Genomic DNA, 27844 nt, shown 5'->3' on the forward strand with positions numbered 1-27844 from the left:
CAATGCATTTTGGTCCACATTCAGCTCATGTAATGATCTCCACTGTTTATTACAATAACAAAGGTATTGTGGGAGAATGAAATCCCCTTAAAATTATGCTCAAATTACACTTTACTATTTGGAAACTCAGAGAAAAATGGTGACTTAAAATGTAAACAGGGAGCCATTTCAGACACAGCCCTAGTATTGCCCAACTGGTTTACAATGCCAAGCGAGCATTGACAAATATCCCACATTATTTAGGTCTGTTTACATTTAAGCATATTGTGGTGCATATTTACAGGTTTTGTTGCAGTAAGATGTTGCATGTAGCATCGTCATACAAATTTCATACAAACACTTATAATCTGCATAAAAAAAATTCTTGCTAAATGCACCACACAAAATAAATTTTTCTTTTTTAATCCCAAGTGACATATAAGTAACCCAAGTAGCAAGATTTGTTAACTCATAATTGTAATATGGCAAGAAACGCTTTAATGTAAATGGCATACTATCACATTACAAATAGAGACTTGTCAGAGTCATGCTGTCAAGGTTTAGTGGAAGGGCAAAGCAGCACAGTGGTCATCTTCACAGTTTACAAAAAAGACAAGCAGATTTGAAAATGTCTCTTTCACCCATCTCAAGCAAAATGCTCTTCACTATTGGAGATCAAGCATAATGGAAGGTCCCCAATGTCAAATGAATTTAAATAGAATCAATTCCAATTTAAATACAAGTGGACCAGAATGAAGTTCAGAATAATGAATATTATTTTTTAAACATTTGTGCTCTGAGAGTTTGGAGGAAGTGAATTGCAGTGTGTCCTCTAATGGAGCAGTAAGGTCAGTGTAATGCAGCTGGTTTTTGCACTACTGATTGACTAGCTCATCTATAACCACTCAGTGGATCTAATGACACGAAGCTTAATGTGTTCCCCCCACCTGGCACTGGTGAGGGAGCAATAGCCTTCTGCTTGCTATTCAGCTCCTGCTCGTTCTCATTCTCACACTGAGAAGTGAGCACCAGAGTGTGCTCTTTTATTTATTATGTTCATTTTTTTTAAAACAATGCAGTGTGTCCTGCCAGGGTTATCTTACTATTTCTCCCTCTTTGCCACTTCAGTGGCAACACCTTAGATGTGAAATCTTACAACAGAAGCTGCAACATACTGCAGCCAAGCCAAGCTATGACCATATAAGGCATTGTTCATGTCATAGTGGCTTTTATCTATGACACATTTCCCTTGTCACCCGTACTGAATGCCTGTGTGCCTGGGACTTGCATTTGACTGATGTGTATGACTGTATGCAGGTATTTCACTCCGCTTGCGAGTTTCTGTTTGTTGCGTCATCTTTATGGCAGAGGGCTTCTGGGTATGCCTCAGTAGGAATGCTAAGTGGACAGAACTCCTGCTAGTGTCAGTAACTCGAATGGTTTTCTTGCAGAAGCACATAATTAGGCAGCATTTGTGTGACACACTTTCCATCGCCTCTTCTCAAGTGCTCTCCATTCAGAAGAATGGGCACTGCGGTCTTATGCATGCATAACATGTGCCAAGGCACTCAGTAATTTATAGACAGAGATGGAGTGTTAGGAATTAACTGTAATTTACATAATATTTTCTGTATGTCATTTATGGAGACAGACATAAAAGCATGTGTAAACACCAAACATCATTTTTAGTTACAGCATATCTTCCTGGTTATTAATACACAGATGCAAGCTGATATCATGCCTTATAGTTTTTAATCATATACCACAGTATTAAACCCCATGGAAATCATATTGTTTCAAAATAAAATAAATTAGACATTTGTTTACCGTTACAGTATATTAAATCATAGCACCCACAAAGACAACCCATGTTTAAAATTATACTTTAAGTGGCTGATATTTTTATAATTGTATACACATTTGTTTATTTCTAGGGGTTCCGAATAATATAAAATAAACCTTTATGAATATGACATGTCCCTAATTGCATTTCTGATGCGAAGAACCAAAAGGACCCAGTGACTCAGTTGTGTTCAGCAGGCTAAAAATTCTCCACTAGGGGGTGCCAAACTGCAGCAACCAAATGTTTTTTCATGCTTTATTAAACCAGTACTGTGTGTCACTGGTGCTATATATTATTATAAGTATATTAGTATGTTTAAACATACAAGAAGAACACTGAAATTCATGAAAACTTTGACCATTGGTATCTTAATTTTCTCGCATGGCCTTATATTAACTGTTCCTCACTTACCTTAGGAAAGGATGGCAGGTTGAAGGCTTCCACGTTTTTACGCGGCATTTTCTGGCTGTGTGGGTGTGGAGGAGGTGGTGCTGGATGAGTGGGCGGGGCATGTCTTAGCTCTCCGCTGCTGTGCCGATGCTGGCCAAGGCCTTCCTCCGTCTCCGTCCCGTTGTCTCTCTTCTGGGCTGCTTTGTCCACTTTGCGTACTTTCCGGATGCATGCATACTCTGCCGTCTCTTGGGGCTGTGGAGGTGGGTTCACCACCTGAGGGAGGGTCTCTGGTTCAGGAATGCTGCCCTCTAGGCCATCTCCATCCGGATCTGGTGGGGCAGGAGTGTTGGCGGGGACGGCCGGGGGAGCTGGTGTGTCTGTCTCACCAGCTCGTCCTCTTAGAGAGTCTTCAGGACAGCGAGTAGGGGAGGAGCGGCGGCCCACTTCTGCATATGTGTGCTCACCATCCTCACCGGATGGGATCTGGGGCAGCTGCCGACCCTGCGCGCGAAGGTCTGAGTTTGAGCGCCGACTGGGCAGCAGGAGCAGGTCCATGCTGGCTGGACGGTTCTTCTTAGAAGACTCTGTGAAGAAGACATAATTTTGCTACCTACACAGTCAACAGTAAGGCATGTAGGATATCAAAGAGGGGAAAACAAATCAGTAATAAAATGGGCTAAACTGCAGAGGCAAAGGCGGCACAGACGCCAACCCTTACACAGAGAAACATCTACTCCAGAAGCACGGAGAAAGTGATCCCGAATCCCCAAATGAAACTTGTTCTATTCCCAGACATGCCCAGACTCTACATCCGAATTCGAGGCAGCTTGGCGACCTCAGTAACGCTATCAAGCAGTGCATGAAGTGAATGTACATACTTTTGCCATTGCAGTTGAGTCTGTTCATCTCATGGAGCTTGGTGTCTGACTTACTGATGGAGCGCAGTTTGGACTGCCGCAATATACTCTAGAAACACAGAGAACAAGATTAGTAAAATTCATTAAACGGAACTGAATACAACACATAATACAGTATGCAGTATCATATCAGTGTTTCCCACAAATAGGATATACATGTGCACCCCAAACCAAGTATACTGACCGTTTACTCAAGTATATACAGTCCAGTTTTAACTGTTTACAGCTGCAATTTTTTCTGAAATTAAAAATTCTAAAATATTTCATGTTGTGTTATATAAACAGGGGGGGGGGGGCATTGCCAGAGTCCCAGAATCTCAGCATCCTGGGATCAGTCCTCTCCTTGGGTGACAGTTTGTGAAGAGCTTGATGTGTTTTCCCTGTGTCTGCACAATCTAAAGGCACATGCTGGTAGGTGGATTGGCTATGTGAAATTGCTCACGGACATGAATGAATAAATGAATGTGTGATGCTTTGCAATGGACTGGCGCCCTGTCTGGGGTGTGTTCATGTTCTTTGCGCCCAGGCATTCCAGGAGGGCTCCAGATCCAACCAACCCTGATCAAGATGAAGTGGTTACAGAAGCTGAATGAATAATACAATGAATGATATCTGTGGCTATTTCCGTGTAACAGTGCTCTGTTTAGTCTTTTTTGACTGCTCAGTTAAATAACCACAAAAGATCACTGAAGTGAGTTTGCATTTCATGCTTGTTCTTGATGCTTTCCCCTAGTTTTTATCAGATCTGTGGGAAACGCTACGCACTGCCTTGGGTTTATGAAGTGATTAGTTTATTAGCAACTTTCAAATGATTTGCAGATATGTAAATTAAAAGTAAATAAAAGTTCTTCATGCTTTCCTATCTTATTTACAAACACAGTTTTTAATATTCTTATATATTTTTATTGGGAACCAGAAGTGTTTGTTCAATGGTAATATTCTGGGACCTTAATATCTGAGGATGTATATTAATAGTCAAAATTAGTCACTGTCCATCTTCTTGCAATCTTCCCAGTCAACGACAAACAAAGGACAAGCTTCATTACAATGTGAAGTATGAAATAGACTGTCACCATGTCCATGAGTCTGTGCTTTCTCTCTTCACCAGAACCATTGTGACTCTTCCCCTTCCTGTGGAACATATAATGAGCACAAAATATGCTGATTATACAGTGTCCATCCAATATTATCAGTCCCTATACAAACAGTGATAGTGGAGATGACTGCAGACTTTTAGAAGATGGGGAAATGATTAGCAGTGTGGATTAGAAGCCTCTGACTTTCTAGACAGGATTCGGGATTCAGGCCAAGTCTTTGGGTAAATCATAGCGTAATTCAATCGGTTTCAATCAGGCCATTAGACAAGAGACTTAATATGCCATGATTATTTCGAAGCAATTACAGAGACTTAGTGGTCCGTGTAAGTTACATTTTTGGACCATTTGAGACAAAATTTTGAAAATACAAATTTGGGTGTAAAACTTTTCATCCAAACTATTTTTATTTGTTACAGAAAAAAGAAATTTGATTTAATTGTTTTTTTTTCTAATACCCTAATTTTAAATTTCTGCCCTTCACAATCTGAATTACAGGTAAAAATAGCTCAAATGGTTTAGATTCTTTATTTATTTATTTATTATTTTTTCATCTTTTAATGAAAGGGGTAGGATTAGCATACCATCAGATTGGGGAAGAAAAGGACACCAGTTTGTAATTGGTCAGTGAGACTGTGCATCATTGAAGGAGAATTAAAGTAGTGATTAATATCTGCATACTCAGCAGACATTAGACATAGACAAATGGGAAAGAACTGGGACAGGGGGACAGGGTAAATTTATTTAAATTGTTACACTACTGTAACATTTGAAAAAGTGCTGATACTTTTTATTTTTATTTCTCCTGGCAATGACACTCAATGTCATTGACCAATCACAGACAAGCATCTGATTATATAGTCCTTACACCACTTTCATTACAAGATGCAAAAATAAAAAAAAGAAACTGAAAATTACTAGGGCGGCACAGTGGTGCAGTAGGCAATGTTGCAGTCACACAGCTGCAGGGACCTGGAGGTTGTGGGTTCAAGTCCCGCTCCAAGTGACTGTGAGGAGTTTGGTGTGATCTCCCTGTGTCTGCGTGGGTTTCCTTCCATGGTCCAAAAACACACATTGGTAGGTGGATTGGCGACTCAAAAGTGCCCATAGGTGTGAATGTGTGAGTGTGTTGCCCTGTGAAGGACTGGCACCCCCTCCAGGGTGTATTCTTGCCTTGTGCCCAATGATTCCGGGTAGGCTCTGGACCCACCTGGACTGGATAAGTGGTAACAGTTAATGAATGAAAATTACTATTTTAATGGAAAAACTAGTAAAATAAAAAAAAATATTAAATTATTTTATTATTATTATTATTATTATTATTATTATACCAAATGAAATACATTCAATGATGAAATTTTACACACAAATTTTGTATTCTTGGTTTTAGACTCAGTGGTCAGAAAATGTAACTTATAGTTGTTTCATGGACACTCAGTCATCCATGTAATAGCACCACAACAAGAGAACATAGACCAAGGCTCTCACATTAACTACACACACTCAGAAATTTTCTGGGGATTCTTTTTTTTCTTTTTTCTCTAAAGTGCTGTAGTGCAGCTTTCTTTTTGGAGTGTCTTTGAGCAGAAATTCGTTTACTCCCCTTTGGAAAAAACATCATTCAGCTGTCACCTCCAAATTCTCCTGCAACGATTAGATAGGAGTGCGGGATTTTTGGAGAGAGAGAGCTTCAGATTTTAAAGTCTAGACAGGAAAGACTTACTGCGGACGGAGGCACGCATACATTTTTCATTTGATAATACAGTTTGATAAAGACTAGAGCTCTGTGCTGCATTCAAGCACTATACCTCAACATATATCTTTGAGCACTGGCTGCTTAATATGCTACCTAAATGCTAAATTAGTATTCTAGATTGCTTACATTCACAGGTTTTCATCTGAGGAAATAATGGCAGTCACTGAACTTACATTTTCTGAGGTTAACAGCTCAGAGTGCCTTTAAATCCTGCAAATGACATGTGTAGTGAGCTGGAAGTTTTGTGTGTACTGTGTAATCCTGGTCTGGTATACACTCTGCTATGCCAATACACTTAAACAAATTCTGGAAGAAATGTTGCACCTGAAACCTTCTCAGGCACACTGTACAAGCTCCTATTTACTGAAATCAGAATGTACTTTAAAGATGTTTTGGCAATAAATGTACAAATATCTGTCAATGCGGATCATGTTACATTATTCAAAGACTAGCATCTTTGTCTGCTGATCAGAAATTATTTTACAGTCTGCAAGTTTTTCCAGCAATATTTTCACCACATTTTAGGCACATATTGTGGTTGTAAGAAGTCATATTTTGCACAGTACCTACCCTCAACATTGACCCTCAGAGCACAAACACATTACTGGAGTACTTTTCTTCTCATTTTATGCTAATATGTTCAGTGATGCCCTCAATACTGATACACTTTGTATATCCTTATAATCTACACAGCTAAGAAAATGACAAAAAATGACACTGCTATGAAAGAGTTGAACAAGGAAAACAGAAGCCCTTGGGTTTGTGGATCACTACTTTTACAAAAATGATGTTCCCTCTCAGAGCACTAACAGCCTAATATCACAACTATCATTCACAAATGGTCTGAAATACATTTGGATTCAAGCACTCAGTAAGTAAGGGACATGAGCAGAAAGTGTGTCAATTTAATTCAATTGAACTCTTTATTTTACTCTTAGCATACTATATTCTCACCAAGTAATCATTAGGCAGAATGGGGCCTACATTCATGGTGCAGTGCAGTGGAGTGCAAAAGACAGATATTTCTCAATTGAATAACAAAGTATCTATGGGTTACTTTTGATATAAAAAATATTTTTTAGACAGAAATTTTAATTTACCACAAAATGAAGCCAACTAGTCAAGACATATTTGGTGTTTCAGGATTGCTTGTTTAGTTCTGTTTAGGAAGCTAATGCAGTTAATGTAAGCTATACCACTTTTAAAGAAAATTTTAGCCATGTCTGAGGTGATGTGACATGCCTTGATATTTTAACAAATTTCACCTACCTAAAAAGTTTATTCCCAAAAAGCTACACATGCTAATATTCAGCACAAACCCAGCAACAATAATGTGAGAGATACATGTGTTACTCATCTGTTTTTGGTTTAAATTAACTCTAAATATGGACTTCCCAAAAAGCTATTTTCTAAGGTGCTGATATATAATGAAAAAACACATTGTGAACATTTATGAAGTTTAATGTTGAGCTCTGAACTTTGTAGACATGGGTGTTGGCTACACACTGGTGTTTACAGCTTTCTGATATTTTAATTAGTTTTTCTTCTATATTGCTACAGATCTGATGTGATACTGTTTATCTCAATGTCTGTGGCTCACACATTGACTATTCATGAGATAGGTGTGGAACACAGGTGAGAAATCCCCTCCCAACTGTCAAAGATAATGGCCCATTAGTCCCCACCCCATCAGTGAGAACAACTGAATCGCAAACTGTGGTATTTTAGTTATTTAGCAACTGCTTTGGAGCAACAAAGCCATAAATATGAGCTTCAGATGAATGCTTGAAAGCAGCAGAAAGCATCCAAACTCTACTACAAGCCATTTTCCCCTCTATCAGCTGAGGTCTGTGCCTCTGGGCATTTACAAAACCTTTAGCATCAGCTTTGCGAATTCCTTTGCTAGAATATTGTACTGAACTAGTGTAGTGTCAAAGCTAACCAGCGGTAAACGTGCTGCAGAAAAATTAGTAAAATATATTTGACTTTCTCATCACAAAGTGAAGCCGTTCCTCTTCAGGCAGCCATAATGCATGACTGTCCTGTTTTGGAGCTCCAAGCTCAGTGTGAAAAATTAGTGTTTTCACACATCATAATCCTCCAATAAGAGCAGCCGAATTAGCATGCTATTATCATATGAATATGAATGGTGCCTCTTGTTACTTATCTATAATCTTAATTTTATAATTCTATAAAAACAGGCAAAAATGTATTTCTTTTCATGTTTATTATGCTTCAAAAATCTCGATGGACAAAATCTCGATGAGTAGTATAAGTATTTTCATGCAAGTTCTAATTTATCTCACCAATGGGAGCGCAGACCCCAGAGGGTTAAAAACTTTGAGAATTGGGACCTAAACAATTGCTTAAAAGATGCAACACCCTTTTCAGGTAAACCACAGAAACTAAAATTTGTAAATATGTTGAACAAGTAGAAGTGAGATGAAACTGATCATGTTTAATCCTGGAAGCTCAGAGTGCTGGTCATTTGATCTATGGGACATCCTACTTTTAACCTGTTTTTACCCATAAGTGCCAAGCATTTGCATTTAAAGGTGTGATTCTCTTTTCTGCCAGTAGGTGTTATCAAGAATTTTAGTTCCTGAACATGGACCAACAGACCACTAGAGGGTACCTCATGGCAAACTAGGGGTCTGTGCCCCATAGGTTGAGAAACCCTGTTTTAAAGTGTATATGTTGAGAGTTGGGGGAAAATTCCTTGTCACTCACCTTTGACAGCCCACACACAGCACAACGATGAGGATGGTCACGACAAAGGCAGAGGCGGCAGCAATGGCCCCGAGCAGCAACACCTTGCCGTAGGGGGGAGCAGTGAAGTTCACCCCGTCCTGCATCGAGGCCATATGAGAGTGTTCACACACACTGGCTCGTTCACTCCCACCAGCTCTCTCTCTCTCTCCCACACACACACACACACACACACACAACACACACTCACACTCACACACACACACACCCACACACACACACACACACACACACACACACACACACACACACACACACTCACACACACTCACACACACTAATGTACACTCTCCACAGGATCTGAGGGATAGAGAGGGGAGAGAGGTTACAATTAAAGTTCTAATTAGATGCACTTCCTTTGAGCACATTTAAAAAATAAAAAATACATAAAACAGCAGCACAATGCTAGTTTATTTTCTATCCAAAATGACCAGTGAATGTATATGTACTTTTTATTTGTAACATTGTATATGATGAAAAAAAGGTGGAAAATCTAAACAAAGTGTACTAATTTGCAGTACCACATCATGTATATCTCCACTATAAATGGATTCCCTATTAGAGGCATTAAGTCTTCAGGCGCCTGGTTCCTATCACCGACACTGTGAACAGTTTTGATTTGCTCATTTTCTCAGGATTTTCTCCCTTTTTAAAAATTGATGCAACTCCCCAAAAAATAAGTTGCAGGTTTATACACAGAGATGACTGTTGTGTTACCTTACTGTTAGATGGTCAATTCATCATAAGGCATTAAGACAAGCATAACTTTTGCGGTTTTATCTTTTTGGGCATTATGAAAGCCATATTCTACAATACAGTACTACAATGAATTATTTTTTGCTTAGTGTGAGTTAGACCAAACGTCAACACTCCCACAAATAAATGATAAGCCTCTGCAGGCCCCCCTCTCTCCCACTCTCACTCTCTCTCCCTGCAGCCCTGAGATGCACTATGTGAATGAAATGTGCGAGAGAGAGTGTGTGAGAAAAGAGGAAGCCCCAGCTCCATCTATCTCCATTTCTCTCACTCTCTCTCTGTCATTTTCGCCCCATTGACTGTCACTCAGCCCTCGGCTCGCACTATTATCCTCAGCTGCCTCCATTCGGGGGGGGGCATTTTTGATCTTTTCACGCTGACAGATTCACGAACGGCAGGCACTAAACCTGTCCATAGCCAAAAGTGCTACTCTTACTAGGATCAAGCCAAAGCAATGGCATGCATGCCTTAATGCATTCTTATCAGATTGTACACTGAACATGTACCCTGGGTGTGATATCAGAATAATTATTGTTGCTAGGGAAGATAAGAATCTGATATTAAGAAGAAGCTTTTGTTATGCTCTGCCTTTGCAAATTCAGGCAAGATATGCTACTAAGGATTCATGTCATCTTTTGTCTATTTATTTGAGAAGTCTTTAAACTAAATGTTTCTGTGAGGATTTGACAGCATTCAGCAGCAAGTACTTCAGTGTAGTCAGGTACTGGTGTTATATGATTAGTTTTGGAATACAGACATCAGGTGTGAAATGGTGCTAATACAGAGATCAAAGTTCCACTGTTCCACAACTTGGCACTGATAATGGTGACATTAAATTCTTATCAGCATCTTAAATATAAAAATAAATGTTGTACACACTCTTGTGTGCAGCTATACATTACTCTACATTTTGCTTTAAATGCCACATCCCTTCAACATAAATCAAAGAGACTGGGATGTTGCTTATTTCTGAGACTCTACCATCTTCATGAAAATGACTGTACGGTCCCTTCTTCTCCTTTTACAGTTATGTACAGACTGAGATGCCCCTGGGGCAGCCGTGACCCAGACACACAAGACCCACGCCTCTCATCCCCTCATTCCATATAACCTCCTCTTGCCCTCTGACCACTCCCTCACTCCACATGGTGGGGGGGGTTCTCTCAACAGCTGACAGGAGAAATAAACACTCACTGAAATGAACTGAACCCAAAACAAGCGTCTTGTGTATACATAATCGCCCATTCACTGTCAGCAACCTTCCCTTATTTCCCTGCGTACCTATACACCATCCCATCCTTTAGAGCCCAGTTTAGAAAATGGCGATGTGAATGAACCTTCTTGGATGGAATTCACACTCCTACTGGGTCATTTTGCTTCCCAAATACATGCTACACTTGTTTCATTTAGGTTTATTAGGAGCCTCCACATTGCCCTCGGTTGATGTAGCAGCAATAGATATATGAATATTAAGAAATATCATATGACAAGCCTTGACTGAAAATGACAGGTGTGTTTGTATCTCTGTTTGTGTGTATGTATGTTTATGTATGTGTGGGAAGAAAGAGGGATGCTTGCTTTGTGTGTTCATCTGCCTGTTTGTTTATTGATCATGGTTTAATTGGGCAGCGAGTGGATGCTGAAATCAGACACGGGTGCGTTTTAATCATTTGGCTCCTGATTTTGGTGTAGTATCAAAGGGAGCCGTGAGTCATGATGAAGGCTAAAAATATTGCGGCACACAGGCAAAGCTCTGGCACGGTAAGATGTCAAAAACGTGGTGAGGAATAAAGAAGATGCAAGAGGCTTCTTTCAATTTTGTCATGCTCCCCACCTCCCCTGCCTCTTTTTTGTCTCTCCCTTACTCTTGGGGGGAGGGAAGAGAAGCCCTTGTTAGTTTGATGTTCTTTTCACAGCCGGGTAAACACACCCAAGCCTTGGATTCTGTCTTCAACACTCCAGGCTCCATCGGCACCTTTGCTGAACTCTGAGAAATCTGAATCACTGCCACCACATGCCATGCTCTTAACATATTGATCCATAGTGGACATATTCACTTTTCTTCTGCAGACAACAAAGCATATCTTGCGTTTTTACTTCCAGTCCCAAACCAAACAAAACAGAGCTCTGAAACTGGACTACCCAATACATCTATTTAATGAAATTCCCTATAAAGAATGACAAGTGAATTTCAGGTTTCTTCCTCAACAATTCAAACACACCAGTTCTATATGCTGTATGCAGCATTTATAATCAGCAGTTAATTTATTAATGCTTCATTTCTATAGAAAGGCATGAAATGAAATCAATGCCAAGCATTGACCAGAGCCCCATCTAACACTTTTTGGAGAGATTGGACATTTTTTATTCCATAATTAATCATCCAACATGACTTCACTAAGGTTCTTTGTGGTTGAATGCAACCAAATTCTTAGAGAAAATGTACTTCAATAGTTTTAATACAATTGAGGCAGTTATTGCAGCAATGTATACAAATGTCTGAACAATGCACTTCAAAATGTTCAAAAGGAAATGTTTTGGTAATTTCCTTTTGAAACACCTGATACTGACAAGGTTTCAGGTATTGGTGTCTGTTGAGAAAAGGGCAGAGGCTCTTGGCATCCACAAACCGTGGCGGCATAAAGTATGTAGAAATATAACCTCACTGGGGAGGAGCTGGACCTAGTGGAAGCTGGTGGAGCAGGACCTTCCATCTAGTAGAAGTATGAGTCCTAACAACCAAACCTCTTTAGGAGTGATGGCTCAGTGCAACATTGTGGTTCAGAGAGGAGAAACCAACTTCAGACTACTGAGCATTCTTGGAGAAAGTTGCAGAAAGGTGCAAATCTAGTGAGAGTCCCATGTACTGATTCCAATATTTGGCTGTGTAGCTTGAATGCTAGGACTTGGAACCCTGGAAATGAATAACTGGGAGGAATGGTCTGCCCAAACTGAACTAGAGTGTGGTAATATTATTTTAATTCTGTGCTAGTTATGGCTAGTTATGGTCCATAAGGTGTCTTATTATCTACTTGGTACTGGAGCACTTTGGAACAAAGTAAATCATAGATTTTATGGTTGTGTCATCTGACCTGAGGCCTTATGTGTTGGATACTTGAGTAATGAGGGGTGCCAAACTGTCAACTGATCACCATTTAGTGATGTGCTGGATCAGACGGCAAGGAAATGGGCCATACAGACATGGTATGCACAGAGAGGTAGTTAGGAACTGTTGGTAAATGTTGACAGAGGACTATGTCCAAAATGATTTCAACTTCCACCCCTGAGAGAGAGTTTCTCACATGGATATGGAGTTTGAATAGACCATATTCAAGACCTCCATTGTGCTGTAGCTGTGGCCAAAGCTAGTCTGTACCTATGATGGCAGCAACCCAAAAACCCGTTGTTGGACACTAGTGGTGAGGGAAGCTATCAGGATGAAGAAAGAGACATTGTGAGCCCTGCTGGCTTCCGGATCTCAGTATTCAGCTACAGTATACCAGCAGGTGAAAAAAAAATGGTCTTGACAATCTCAAAACCAAAATCCACAGCATGGGAGATGTTTGAAGAGCCCATGTAGAATGACTTTCAAATGGCATTAAAAAGGTTATGTAAAACGCTTTGACAAATTCAGGAGAGGAGAGGGGAACATTGTGCAGGCTGTCTTCAGCAAAGGTGGTGAATCTCTGATCTTCATTTCCCTGGTCAGATTTGTGGGGTAGTTGGAGAGCTACATGTTGCAAGATGCCTGTTTTGGATTAGATTTACCAAAGGCTCAAGGCCCTGGATGTCAGGGGCATTCTTAGCTCTCTGCAATATTGCATGGACCTCAGGGACTGTGCCTCAGGACTGGCAAACTAGGGTGGTGTTCCACATTTTTAAGAAAGAAAAATCGAAAGGGTTTTCAAAAGAGTGGGTTGTAATACTTCTCACCATCTTGGGTAAGTCTATTACAGGGTACTGTAAAAGAGACTCTGTCGATGGTCAAGCCTTGGATTCAGGAGGAACATTATGGATTCTGTCTTTTTCTCAGATACCTAAGGAGGCATGGGAGTTTACTGCTCCAGTCTACACGTGATTTATGGATTTGATGATTTAAGGGTTTACCATCCTGTTCCTTGAGATGCTCTCTTGAAAGTGCTGCAAAAGTATGAGGTGCCAGGACTCTAATATGAGTAATTTAGATTTTTATACTCTCAGAGTGTGAGCTGTGTCTGCATTCTTGGCATTAATCCAGACCTGTTCAGTTCGGTCAATGTGCCCTCCACTCCTGTTTATAATATTTATGGACACGATAGCAAGGCATAGACAAGGACAAGAGGGCTTCTGGCAGAAAGACCTGGCAATAGCATCTCTGCGTTTTGTAGATGATGCTGTCCTTCTGTCTTCTTTGTAAAGATGCTTCCAGTGTGAACTTGAGTCTGAATTTTAATCTGAATCTAATGTGGCCAGCACGGAAATTCAAGTTTGAAGCTTGAATTGAAGATTTTTATCTACAGGAAAAGAATGGCATGCTCTCACCAGGTAAGGTGGGAGAACCTATACCAAGTGGAGAAGTTCAAGTATCTTGATGCCTTGTTAATAAATGATGGGACGCAGAAATGTTATATTTACCATAGGTTAGATGCATGGAATGCAGGATTGTTGCTGTGTAAAGGGAGCATAGCTTTTAAAGAGAAGTTCTCACTTCCTGAATCAAGGAGTTTAGAGTAAAGCCACTGCTCCTTCATGATGAGAGAAGCAACCTGAGGTGATTTGGGCATTTGTTAAGAATGCCCCCTTGTTGCCTCCCATTGGACATATACCTAATATGATTAACTCCTAGGAGAAACTGAGATAGACACAGTAACTACTGGAGTGATTATACCTCCTGACTCACCTGGTCATCCCTCAGGAAGGGCTGGAGACAGAGAATCCTGGGCTCTTAACTTACTCTACTCCCAAAAGTCCCTGCACTGAACTAAGCAGAAAAGGCATTGAAGAATGAGATTCCTGCATGACCAAGAATGACCAGACATTATTTCCAAAGAAATGATTTCCAGATGGTAGAAAAGCTATAAAATCCTATGCATTCATAAAAAATAAAGAAAACAAGCCTCATGATTTATCCGCATATCTCACCAACGTTTCAATTAATGTGATTCTGGACCTGCTGCTGTAAATATCAGCCAAATGTCTCATGCCATCTGTGTTTCACTCTCAAACATGCAACACTCTCCAACACTTTCAGTTTCAGGGTCTTACTCTCCCTCTCACACAGACGTTTTAACACTTTCTTTAATGTTCTGCTATAAAGTGGTATCTCCTCTGTGGATAGACCAGTGCAGGGAACATATGGCTCCTTGTGAACAAAGAGCTCAGTCTTCTAGTACTGCTGCTTTTCCCTCTATTTCTAACTCTTTCAGGAGCTAATGCGCTCATATGGGTGAGTACATTACTCAAGTTTAATTACTAAACTCCAAGACAAAGTGTCCATTCTCAGTTTTTCTGTTTTTCAGTGATCTGTGGTGCACACATTTAGAGTCTGTGCCAGGTGTCCACAGACAGTAACAACACATCTAATGAGGCTATGAAAAAATCTTGATGTATAAGTATGTGATTTGAATTCAATGCAATGCAGAGTTTTTTTCACAGATCTGCAAGTTTTTTTTTTATCAAATCTAATTATTCTTTTTTTGAACAAGGAAGCTTTATAGTACAATGTATTGTAATGTTTCCATAACACACATTGGTGTATAAACAGTGACTGGTCATTTACATTCTCTGTAATAAAGCTGGATCACAAGATTGACTATTGACTTAGTAAGTTGCCCTACACTCAAGTGTTTTACATACTACTAGTACCGGACACCTAGTAGGTTTGCACCCCGCACCCCTTGCATAAATAACAGCTTCCACTATTCTGCAAGGACTTTCAGCAAGTGTATTCAGTCACATAATACTAATACTACCAAATTGTACCAATGTGTGTCCTACAAGCACAGTCAAAATTAATACACTTTATTTAGCCAATATTTACATAAATATTGTTAATTCAATCATAAATAATCAAGATATTGTTCACTTCTAAATTTGTTAAGAGGCACAGGTCTGATTTATTTTCTACTGCTGAGTTTAAAATATTTCTGTATAATTAAATCGTTAAGTTAACAAATTGTTAACAAATTTAATTGTTAACAAATTATTTCAGAGCGCTGTGATGTGAAAAGTTTAAAGCAACATACTGAGTGAGAAATAATCATGATGGTGATAGGAACCAAACAATTGAAGAGTTTAATGACTCCATTCATGGCAGACGGGTACATGCAAGTTGTTATAAAGCAAAATTTCTATAAAAAACATACAGTATTTACCACTATTTTACTGATACTAAGACTATATGTAAGGGCTCATTAGATATGCATATTTAATTGTGTTTTGGAGAGTGCCTGTTTTGTGAGCACTGCTGTCCTGAAATGCTGGATAAGTGAAATAAATAAAGAACATCAAACATTGAAATGAAGAAACATTTCAAACATTGTAAATAATGTAGTCTAGCATTGTGTAATAATGAGCATGCAAATGCCTACTGATTGGATAAATGCATATAGGATTTGTAAATGCATATAGGATCATTCATTATCAGGGTCGTGGTGGGTCCGGAGCCTACCCGGAATAACTGAGCACAAGGCAGGAACACACCTTCACAGGGCAACACACACACATCTATGGACACTTTTGAGTCGCCAATCCACCTACCAAAGTGTGTTTTTGGAATGTGGGAGGAAATTAGAGCACCTGGAGGAAACCCACGCAGACACAGGAAGAACACACCAAGCTCCTCACAGACAGCCAACCAGAGTGGGACTACAACCCACAATCTCTCGGTCCCTGAAACTGTGTGATTGTGACACTACCTGCTGCGCCACCGTGTCTCCACTGCACAGAATTTGTCCACCAAATTTGGTGTGATAGTTTCCTCATGTACCTGCATCCTCTATGACAGCACTGAACCTTCTTATGGAAAATAAATGGCATCCACTGAGATATTCTCTTGCCTCTCCATGCTTCAAATTACAGCCAGAGAGCCCAAAGTCTGGGACAGAGATCTTAAGATATGTGTGTATCTGTATGTATTCACAACTATGTGTGTGTGTATGTCTACAACGGAGGTCCGTCAGGACTCACTCCACTATGAACACATCATTAGTTTGATCAGATGGAGGCTGAGGTGAGTTTTTGTGGACGGGAATCCAATTTCACGACCATCACTGCTGTTTGTGTTCCACTGCTGGGCATGTAGCTCAGGCAGTTCCTGCATTGGACACAAACTGTCAAATAATACTCTGTGGTACTGACTGCAGCAGAAATAGAAAGAGAACAGTCTGCAGGATTACAGCAGGTGCGGATGCCCTTAAATCGTGTCTCCAGGCCAGTAGTAGCATGTTTTTAGCTCAGAGAATTAAGGTCAGGATTACATTTTAAGAAAAAAAAATAACGCATCAGCTCCCACCAATTATAGTCCCAACCATATCCAGTTTTGCTGCCCACTAAATCTACTAGCATCACAGCGCATATTTCCTCTAGAGTGATGCTCACGCAAATGCCACACTGTAGGCAGTTTTTAATCATTGAAAGGAGCACATTTTCACTCTTAAAAAGAGACAAACGTTTGATCTTTCAGGAAGGAAAGGGGTAATGATTCACTGACGATCTGTGATTGCAGTTCTCTTTCACTCTTACACAGAAGTCACCTAGCCTTGAAAACTCTAATCAGCCATAATAAATATACACAAGAACCAGAATGAAATCATTTTTCATTAGTTCAGAGTCAGCCTCAGTTTATTATCCTTGGCTTAATTAATCTATTTATGCTCAGATAACAAAATAATGATAGATTGAACAAGCTTTCCTGAATGTTGGCACAATCACATCCAGGAGTGAAGCATCTTCCTAAGCATTGGTGCTATCATCATTGTGAGTTAGATCATAGGTGAAACCTCAGGTATCCATTGGCCAGGAGATCAAAAGAGCATCGCTAACCATCATCTTTTTCTGGGTAGGCAGGCTAGCCAAAATAAGCATGTTAGCTAGTCTCAGCCACAGGCGCTCCGCCCACAAGTTGACAGAGAGTCTGATACTTTCATGGCACTAATCTGGCTTCACTGCCAGGAATCTGCCGATTGCATTCTGATTGGCTCTATTTACATGCATGTATACACACTTCCATGCATTTTGGAGTAGCCGATACCGATAATAACAGAAAATGTTATCTTTTTTAATTAAATTCAAATTCACATTGGATTGAAGCAAAACAAAATCTTGTCTTGTTGTTAAACCTTTTCTTCAGTATTTGTACATTTCTAAACTTTTTAAGTTTATTAGGTGTAGATCATTTATACTTCTAACAAAGATTTACTGCAGGTTCCGCAGTGAATAGTTTGTAGAGGGGCGCTAATTAGTGCAGTGGAGAGTGCCATAAAGTGGTTCTGAGCGAGTAAAGGAGAGAAGTGTGTTTGAGCAAGTGTTTGTACTCATTTATCATCATGTTTCAGTAATTAATTCAAACATAGAATGACTCTGTATCTATTTTCAACTAAAGGTCTTGGTCCTACATGGCTGAAGATTTTTCTGTGTCCCTGACTTAGCCCACGAGAAAAGGCATCTGGAGGTTTTTGAATGATGGAGAGACCCGAGAGCATTGAAAAGTATAGAAATTGTTATAGAAATAGAAATGTTGAGGATATGGCTCTTTTTATGCTCAGTATGTGGTTAATATTGAGCAATGTTACTGATATCTGAATTATATTGTACTGAAATTAAGAAATATATTGTTATAAAAATTTTGTCCATAATGCCCAGCTCTACTTGCAACAGAGATTTTTGCACTTGTGAGCAGAACATAGTCTGGTCAAACAGCATATATGGCAGACTGTTATGGGGCATAAGGGCACTTAAATCTTACTGATGTAAAAATGCCTCTTTGTACTTTTATAAAATATGAGTTAGCGTGAGATGGTTTTGAAAGTGGCCCACAAACAAGCTCAGCCACATGCACAGATGTATCCAATTTCCTCTTCCTCTCCAGCCCTGCCAATGCCTATAATCTCTCGCTCTCACTCTCTCTCACTTACGCAGACAGAATTGCGACGCCACCTCTTTTGCCAGCACTCCCTCCACAACCTCCAACCCCCACCTGACCAATTCCTCTTTTTCTCTCTCTTCCTTCCTGCCTCCCTCAGTCTATTCCTAAGCCTATGTCGCTCACCCATCCCCTCTCGCTCTCCCTCTGTTTCCCTAATAGGAGTGACACCTTGCCACTGCAGTGCAATCTCCAGGCCCTGAGCGGATCTCTCTAAAGCCTGCCAATCTCACACAGTGCACATACAGCTCTGATAACCCCTCCACACTCTTACTGTCCTCGGCACTAACAGCACTCTTCCAGCCGCTATAACACACAGACCTGAGGCTCTGTTATAATGCTCTAATCCCCAAGCTCACACCTCCACTATATCAGAGCAGGGTTCAAATATGCCTTGAGTAGGAGCATGGCTGAGGAGAAGAGGATAACGGATGCAAAGGAAGGTCAGAGTAGCCTGCCTCCAGTCGCCAGATCATCTGCCCGTTGGCAGGTGGGGCTTTATTATTTCCACAGCACTTCTCTGGAAGGTGACAGTAGTAGGCCTACTGTACTGCCTTCCAGAGAAGCCTAATTAACCAGCAAATAGCCATCTCCCCCTACAGCTTAATTGCATGGTCACGGTTGGGAAGGAACCAGAATCTTGTGCCTGCTGCTGTCTCTTTTCCTATTTTTAAGGTTTTAGTTTTTGCAGTTTTCTGTAAGAAAAAAAGGAAAAAATGACTAATGTATTCAAGCAAGACAGGACATTTTCATGTATAATTACTATGAAAACAGCCAAATATGAGCAATTATTTAAACAACACAGAGCGTTCCTCTCAAATTATAATCATGTTATCTTTAATTCATGTGATGACGCAGCATTACTTGAGACAGCTGATTCAAATCCTGGCGAGGAACACCACTGCCTCTGAGGCAAAGGCAGAAAGCTTTGTGTATTAAAAAAACCCACACACATTCAATTGAATATACAACTGCAAATATAAAACATCCGAAATACAACTAATGAATCTGAAATTGTCACAGTGTAATGGTCAAAATTGAAAGGAAGAAAGTTTAATAGTTGTGAGGAATGTGGCAAAAATTATATGTGAAATTTTACAGCATTAATGGAACACTATGTAATATTTTTAACTTAAAATTAGATCTTCAAAATTGTTGTGATGCTCACTTGATTTGTAATATGGAGCATAGAGGCTCTGTCTTTGCTACTTCGGGCTCAGCATTGCAGAAACTGCACTATGTAATATCTAGAGGAGGGTAGATAACCTCCACTCTCCCCAATGATTTCAGTACAGGGCTGTAAAAATTAATTACCCTAGGTGGAGCCCCAAAAGTAAAAAAGCCTAATCTTATCTAGTGTTCTTTTGAACCACAAGAGCATGGCACTTTTCCACTGCACAGAACCTACATTTTTTAATCGGCTCAGGTGTTTTGCTTTTCCACTAGCCAAATCTGGTACCTGGTCCCTGGAGCCGGGTAATTTTTTTAGTCACTGCTTGCGTCAAATAGGTACTAAATGTGAAGTGTAAACCTTGCAGAGTGCTGATTGGCCAGAGAGACCTGTCAATCACCACAAAATGTAGAGCTCCAGCACAAACATGCCGTGTGTAAAATCTCTCAAGTTACACCAGTGGTCACATTTATTTTCACAACAGCTAGTAAAATAACCCTGTGGTGTTTTGAAGTGGTTCAAATGCTCCTTGGGTTGCTGGCAGACAAAAAATCTCCAGCAAAAAGCCCAAAATGCAACAAGGAAAACTGATCTGAGAACTGGGACACGGAGTAGTGTTCAGTCCAAAAAACAAAACCAACATGTTAATACACAACAAATAAACAATGCCTAACTTTACCGTGGACATTGTTGTGGTTTCAAAGCCCATGGTTCCTGTTAGAGACAGCGTTTATGATGTCACCGGCACCAATTTGTGGGGGAGCTTTGCTAGTGGAAAAGCAAACCAGTTAAAAGCGAGCCGTGCTGAGCCGATCCCATTCAGTGGAAAATCACCATTAGTGAGGTCCGGTACTGACATTAGGTACTCATTAGTGGATGACAACCATCACTCCAACTCAACACCAAAGATTTGAAAGAAGCTGTCAATTCAAACAGCAGGGATCCACTGCACCTAAGCCCAGTCATACAGTGTGTGTTCATGGTAAATACTGAATATTAGCATCAGCTCCAAATTGCTATATGCATATTGTTGTGTGATATCAGGTTATTTATTATGGTAATAATAATTATCCCACCCCTACTCTATAGGAAATTGAGCTTTATCTGAATGAACCCAAGAACACTGGAGTGTTTTAATAGCTTCTTCTCAGCCATTCCCCTCAGTTTATTGATGCATACAATGAGCTCTTAAGCCAGAACTTTCCTGCTTTTATGTTAATTGATCTCTGATGGATTTGCCCATAATTTTCCTCACACTCAGCCACACACAACGCTCCCTGTTGGTCACCACCTGCAACTGCAAACATATCAAACATCAAATCTGTTCACTCCTCAGGAACCTCCCAGAAACATCAACACATCCAAGGCATGGTAAAAAAATGGTCAGTAGTACATGAATTAGGTTGCTCATTTAGGTGCCAAATGTCTCAGTTTCTACTAATTTTTAATTGCTGGTGTGCGGGAGTCAAAACTCCGATCACGTAACAATGGCAGAAGCTTCATCCCTGATTCAGACACCAGCTACCAATTCCCTGCCAATTACTGCCCTAGAGAGAGAGAGAGAGAGAGAGAGAGAGAGAGAGAGAGAAGGGGGGGGGGTTTGGGAATGGCATGTTTTAATTACTGTGAAGCCCTAGATTTCAGAGAGAGAGTGAAAAAACTGGCACATCTCCCCCTCCCTAAACCCCCGAGACACGACTTTCTCCACTCGTTCTGCTCTTCTCCTCTCCCCCTCTTTTCTCCTCCCTCACTCTCTCTACTTTTCCCCCATTTTTTCCTCTCTCCCACTCCTCTCTTCTTCCCTTTCTCGAGCTCTCCCACTCGCCATGCTGGTTCCACCAGCATCAGAGACAGAGCCTCTTTCATCTAAAGGAAACGAGAGATATAGCTGAGAAGCAATAACAGACGAATACACTTCACGAAAACAGACAGCAGCAGCCCTGTGCCCTCAGCAAGACTTCACAACACAGGCTTACATAGGATCTGCTCGTTAAAGGAGTTGGTGAATCTCTTTATGCAAGCTGTTCAATGATTTATTTCAGAATAAACTTCCAGGAGAGCAGTGCTTTAACTGGCCTGAAGCTCTGTGTTCTGTTTGAAAGGTGTATTTTTTATCCAGGCCAACAAAACAAAGTGCTGACCTTTCAGTTCCAGTAACACTAATGCTGCTCTGATTGTAACTCATTTCCTTTTGCTGCTGACCGTAATTTAGTGTAAATTAAATAAAATAAATAAATAAATAAATAAATAGGCCAAACATCTGTAGATCCTTGCTCATTAAGTGTTTCTCCTGAAATCAAAGATATTAAGACAGTTTGTCCATTCTTTGCTGCAGTAACCACCTTTTCTCTTCTAGAAAGGCTTACACTAATTGTTGAAACATTGCTGTGAGCTCTTGTTGGCATTTAGTCACAAGAACATTAGTGAGGTCAGGTACTAATGTTGGCCATTAGCTCTGGATCACAAAACCACTCCAGATCAGTACCCAATAGTATTAGACAGAAACATTTCAACAGTCAGTTCTTATATTACTTGATTCCCCCCATGGGTAAATTTCACTGTATAAAGGGTCCTAATAGTTTAACATATGAACTGTGGCTGCTTCTGGATGCATATGATTTTTTAGGAGGATCTAAAGTTATTCAACTGGATATTAGTGGTCTCTAATGATGACAATTAAGCCAGTTTCTGTTAGGAAAACTGTAAAATCATCGAGTTGTAACTGTAATGGTTTTATTGGCCTTTTAATGGCAGGTGTGTCCACTCATGAAAATATTATTCATCTTTAACTTTGCAATGCTATTAAAACGATTATTTTGTATTTTACAACTGGATGTTAATTATTGAATGCTAACATATGGATAATCAAACAAACAAACAGATGGACAAACAAACAAAACAAGCTGACAAAAAAAAGGGTCAGTGGACAACAGGCTCGTCCATATGTGCTGGATTGATGCTAGGTTAAACTTTTCTTGTTTGACTCAAACAGAGATAGACCTTTTTTTTAATTAAAGTTGTGTGTGGCAGTATATCCAGCTTTGTGACTGAATAGAATACGGATTACATCAGCATGAGCAAAGATTAGCGCTGCCTAATTTGCACTGCAACAGGCGAATAATGGTGAAGCATATCAAATGTTTTATGTGCTCTTTAAAATGATTGACAAATATTGCACAAGATATCAGTATTTTTGTCTATTACAAAGAAATCACAAATGTATTCCCTAGAGACTTTTATAAAAAACAAAAACAATTAGCTGCTAGGTATGTAGTTAGCCAGGGTTTATTGAGTGCTGTATGGATTTGGATTGGATCTGAATTTGTTGTGTGATGTATTTGTGTAAAGCATGCTGGATATTGTAGTGAGAGGATTGCTACACAGCATTTTAAACTGTAATTTTTTTCATTAATAGGATATAGTACAGGGCTAAGCTTAATTCCTATCTATGTTTCCAAGTGTTGTGTTGACCCTGAATTCACATTCTTAAAGGTTCATTTATTATGGAAACAGATGCTTGACTATGCAGCATCTCCAATATTAATAATAATAATAAAATAAATAAACACTGACGAATAGAAAGGAATTCTCTTAAAATACTTCACCTAGGACTTTACAAAAAAACGTTTAGTTGGTCAGTCTTCATCAAAAACACATGCATTTTTTCAAAAATTTCTTCCACCTTCATTATGTATCAAAAAGGGTATTTTTCATAGGAAATCTTACAACAGAATCTAGGGCGGCACGTTAGTGAAGCAGATGGGGTCGCAGCCACATAGCTCCAGGGTCCTGGGGTTGTTCAAAACCTGCCTCAGGTTTCTGTGAGGAGTTTGGTGTTTTCTCCCTGTGTCTGCGTACGTTTCCTCCTGCTTCCTCCCAGTGTCCAAAACCACACATTGGTATGTGGACTGGTCATGCAAAAGCATCCATATATGTAAGCGTGAGTGACTGTGTAAGCGTGTGGTGCTCTATGATGGATTATTGTTCAGGGTGCATTCCTGCCTTGTGCCCAATATTCTGGGAGGGCTCTGGACACAATGTGACCCTGAACAGAATAAAGTGGCTGCAGACAATAAATTAACAACAGAGACTACACCAGCCCTGGTGTAAGAGTAAGCATTTTTCCAATAAATATGGCAATCTTTATTCATTTTTTTTCATTTCTTCAAATGCATCCCTTTGAACAGGTAAAAAATCTGATCTCTTCGAATGAAATCTTAAGAGTTTTCCCTTAGCAATAATAGTATGCAGTTTAAGGGTATTTTATAGGATAGAGTCATATTTGGTTGTATGAAAACAGCATTTTCTTACTGGCATTTTCAATCGCAGCTGCCAAATATTATATTAGCCAGGACCTATTAAAAAATAGCAATCCTGCAATGTAAAACTGACTCATGAACACTAGCAAAAGGTAAGTAAAAGAGATAGGGAAATTAAGCAGCCAAATAAAGAACATTATTCATGCGCTGAGACGATAGCTATCTGACATGTTGATGTTGTGGCAGTGTTCCTGTCCTTGGTTGGGGTCAACCATGTCCAAACCTGACTCGTCATGCTTGTGCTGCCCTCACTACATGATATTACTAATGGACGCTGTTCATATCTACGTGTCTTGCAGTGGAGAATCGCAGTGACAGAGAACAGTCATCAGGCAGATTTGACAGATCTTTCAGGACAATAGCAATAAAGCCATTCTCCAGCCCTGTAGATGATTGTTTCTGGAGATAAAGAGCTCCTGTGTATTTCCTGATGCTCGTTACTTTGAATTGCTCACCCTTAATTTTATTTTCATTGACCCACTTAATAAAATTATATTATGAACCAGCATTCAGCTGAATGCAGTTTAACTTCAGAGTCATAACTGGACTTCTTGGCCTTACATATGCTTGTCCAGTTAGCATTTATATCTATCAGGTGTAAGAAATGACTAACCAGCGTGATACACTGGTAAACCAAACATTAAAACCACTCACAAATGACACAAAAACACTATATTTAATGAATATTTTATTAATTTAAAAAATACTTATAAACAACATTGCATGTCAAGGCCTGGGGTATATTACATGATAAGTTAACAGTCAGATATTATTGTTAGTGTTTTGGAGTTTGTTAAGGTTGTTGCCAGTCAGCAGTGGTCAGTATCTATCAACATTGGTCTGTGTAGAGACATGCCATTACCATTCATTCATTATCTGTAACCGCTTATCCAATTCAGGGTCTCGGTGGGTCCAGAGCCTACCTGGAATCATTGGGCGCAAGGTGGCCCCCTACCCTACACCCTGGAGGGGGGCGTAAGTCCTTCACAGGGCAACACAGACACACACACATTCACACCTTCGGTCACTTTTGAGTCTCCAATCCACCTACCAACGTGTGTTTTTGGACTGTGGGAGGAAACCGGAGCACCCGGAGGAAACCCACGCGAACACACCAACTCCTCACAGACAGTCACCCGGAGCGGGAATCGAACCCACAACCTCCAGGTTTCTGGAGCTGTGTGACTGCGACACTACCTGCTGCGCCACCATGCCACCCCATGCCATTACCAGTGACTGTGTATTTGATGTCCAAGCCTCAATGATGTGAGAAGTTAATGAATATATATACTTTCTATATTCTCTGCTATGATAGCTATGGGAAGAAGTGTGTGTGTGTGTGTGTGTGTGTCGGGACTGGACCTACACTTCTGAAAAACCGTCACTCTGGTTGTATCTTTTGCTGTCCCTGTCAGTAGAAACAGGAAACACAACTGGAATTTTAAACCACTGTTGTACCTGCTGGTAGTTTTGGTGACTATAATGTGCCTGTACAGTAACTTTTTTTCTGACAGTGCATGAATGGAAGAATGGAATGGAAATAGGCCTGATCTTACAAGTCTCTTTCAGTTCCTTTCCACATAGATGCCAAGGTAAGGGTTTGGTGTGGTGTACTGGGAAATGTTCTGCTTGGAAACCCTGGACCAGGGCATTCAAATGAACACTGACTTGACACAGACCTTAATACAATACGACGCAGGTGTTCTTATAGTTTTGATTAATGATTGCAAAATTAGCTTTTGCACTGATATTGCATAAGACTGCGAAATCCAAGGGAGCTACATTTGTGCTTGTGCTGTCAACATTGTCATTAATATCAGATATTTCAGGACTGTTTTTGTAGGTTCTTTGATGAAGGAAACATGATCAAGGCCTAATAAATAATGCAGGTCTATCCAGTACCATCAAATTTCACTATTTTATTGCAAGTGAAATATGAAGCAATATAATCACAGTATGTTTTTTTTGTCTCTATTAGTTTTTTTTCCAAACAGGGTCCCTGAGGGAAAGCCCAATGATACTGGGGATACGCTACAGATTCTGACATTAATCTTCATTTAATTTTATTAAATTATCTGACCGTGCAATTACACAGGTACTTCCCTGATAGGCATGACACAAACAGCAAGATGAGAGAGACTCTCTCAAATTACTGTAAATGTGTTAGAAAACATGTTGTGCCCTCATATTGACCACTGTCTGTGTTGCTGCCTTTGTGATTACAATCAAGAGGGCATAGAAAGACATGCATTAGAATGTTTACAGGAAACTATTTCAGTTTCAGATTACTGTACACTAGGAGGGCATAACTATGACATCTATAATGGATTAAATTATGTTAAAATGATGTGTTCCTCTAGTACTGACACTGTTGTGCCTAACCCTGTATTGTAGTCTCTTCCTAATCTCTGTCTCTGCCATTTCCCTCTTTGAGTCACGTTATAAATGGGAAGCACAGACATTATCAAGCCAACTAACCAATACAAATTGTTTGTTTTTTTTAATTATCAATAATCTTGATTGGTTGTTGCTGCCTACTGTGTGATGGGAATTTCCGTCACATCACCATGTTAAATAAAACCACAAAGAAATGAACACAATGACAGCAGTGGGCATGTCTAGGCAGCAATGAAAATCTGTGTTTGTGCTGGACACACCGCAAATTCATCAGAGATTTCCTTCTTGTTGCCTTTTGACCTTAACCCCAGCACATGGCAGTGAGGGGAGCGCTGACCTTCCTGTAATGGCTGTCAGAATTATGGAACATCTCTCTCAAAGACACATACACACATTCTGACACACAACCCCTAATACTGCATTCAAACCAGGGCATCAAATCAGATCATTCTTTCTGATTCTCCCTCTAATAGAATCTATAATGATCAACTGTTACAAATGCTGCAGACAGAAATTAGGTTGAAAATTGTGGGAGTGGGAGTATGGCTTTAAAATGCCAGGGCTCTGCCATGTGTTATGTTCCATTAAAAACCAATTTGACCAGTGGAGAAGCAGCGGGTTAACTGAAGTGTGCCGTGTGGCTTATCGTCCAGGTACAGGCCTGCACAGGTTCTCTCCAATCTGTTGGCAAGATCAGGAGCTCATATTTACACATTAAAGCATCAGTGATGTGGTAACAGGTAAGAAGGCCTGCAGTGGAGGGAGATTTCTTTCTTCTATGGACTGCAGGAAATATTAAGATTAAATTAATTTCCTTGCCAATGAGCCTTTCAGATTCTCTCTCACGATGCATGATGTGTACATGCTCGGCTGCTCCAGTACATGGAATCTTAATGTCTTTCAATGGCTAAGGCTCCCCGTTTTTTACTTCACTGCTTTCTGCTTGCTAGCTATGCTTAAGTCTGCAAGGAATAAGAGCTCTCTGACTGTAATTGTAGTGTTGAACTGTCTCCAAGGGCAAAGGCCATGAGTCCATTCATGAATGTGGGAAATACCCCTGAATGAGTAGACAAACGGGAAAGTTGCCGGTTTCCACTGGGAGACAGCAAAACTCAGTAAGGCCTAACAAAAAAAAAGAGAAAAAAATAAAGCAAGCCAAGAGGTGTTCTTTAGAGAAGGGCCACAGAGCACGGCTGCCTAAATTTGGGCCAGGGATCTTGGGTGGTTCCTGAACATTAATATTTTTACCCAAGTTTAATCACATTTTTTTAGTCACTGCCAAATCCACCCATTAATAGGTCTCCCCTAATGCTACCAAACTGAGAATAA

General features: G+C 40.0%; 1 protein-coding gene across 2 annotated transcripts in view; it reads right to left on the minus strand.

Annotated features, from left to right (window-relative positions):
• si:dkey-70p6.1 (uncharacterized protein LOC570575 homolog) overlaps positions 1 to 27844 on the minus strand; it is a 39572-nt gene that overhangs the window by 6173 nt on the left and 5555 nt on the right. Inside the window, exons 2-5 of one of the 2 annotated variants that reach the window (XM_066643557.1) lie at positions 8713 to 9051; positions 4206 to 4263; positions 3148 to 3181; positions 2234 to 2799 (exon numbers count right to left, since the gene is read on the minus strand). In XM_066643557.1, coding sequence (XP_066499654.1) covers positions 2234 to 2799; positions 3148 to 3181; positions 4206 to 4263; positions 8713 to 8846 — 792 coding nt within the window. In that variant the 5' untranslated portion in view covers positions 8847 to 9051. Of the gene's footprint in view, positions 1 to 2233; positions 2800 to 3093; positions 3182 to 4205; positions 4264 to 8712; positions 9052 to 27844 lie in introns of both variants that reach the window. The other variant, XM_066643556.1, reaches the window with a different exon arrangement.

This window comes from Hoplias malabaricus, chromosome 14 (genome assembly GCF_029633855.1).
Source record: "Hoplias malabaricus isolate fHopMal1 chromosome 14, fHopMal1.hap1, whole genome shotgun sequence".
Taxonomy (NCBI): domain Eukaryota; kingdom Metazoa; phylum Chordata; class Actinopteri; order Characiformes; family Erythrinidae; genus Hoplias; species Hoplias malabaricus.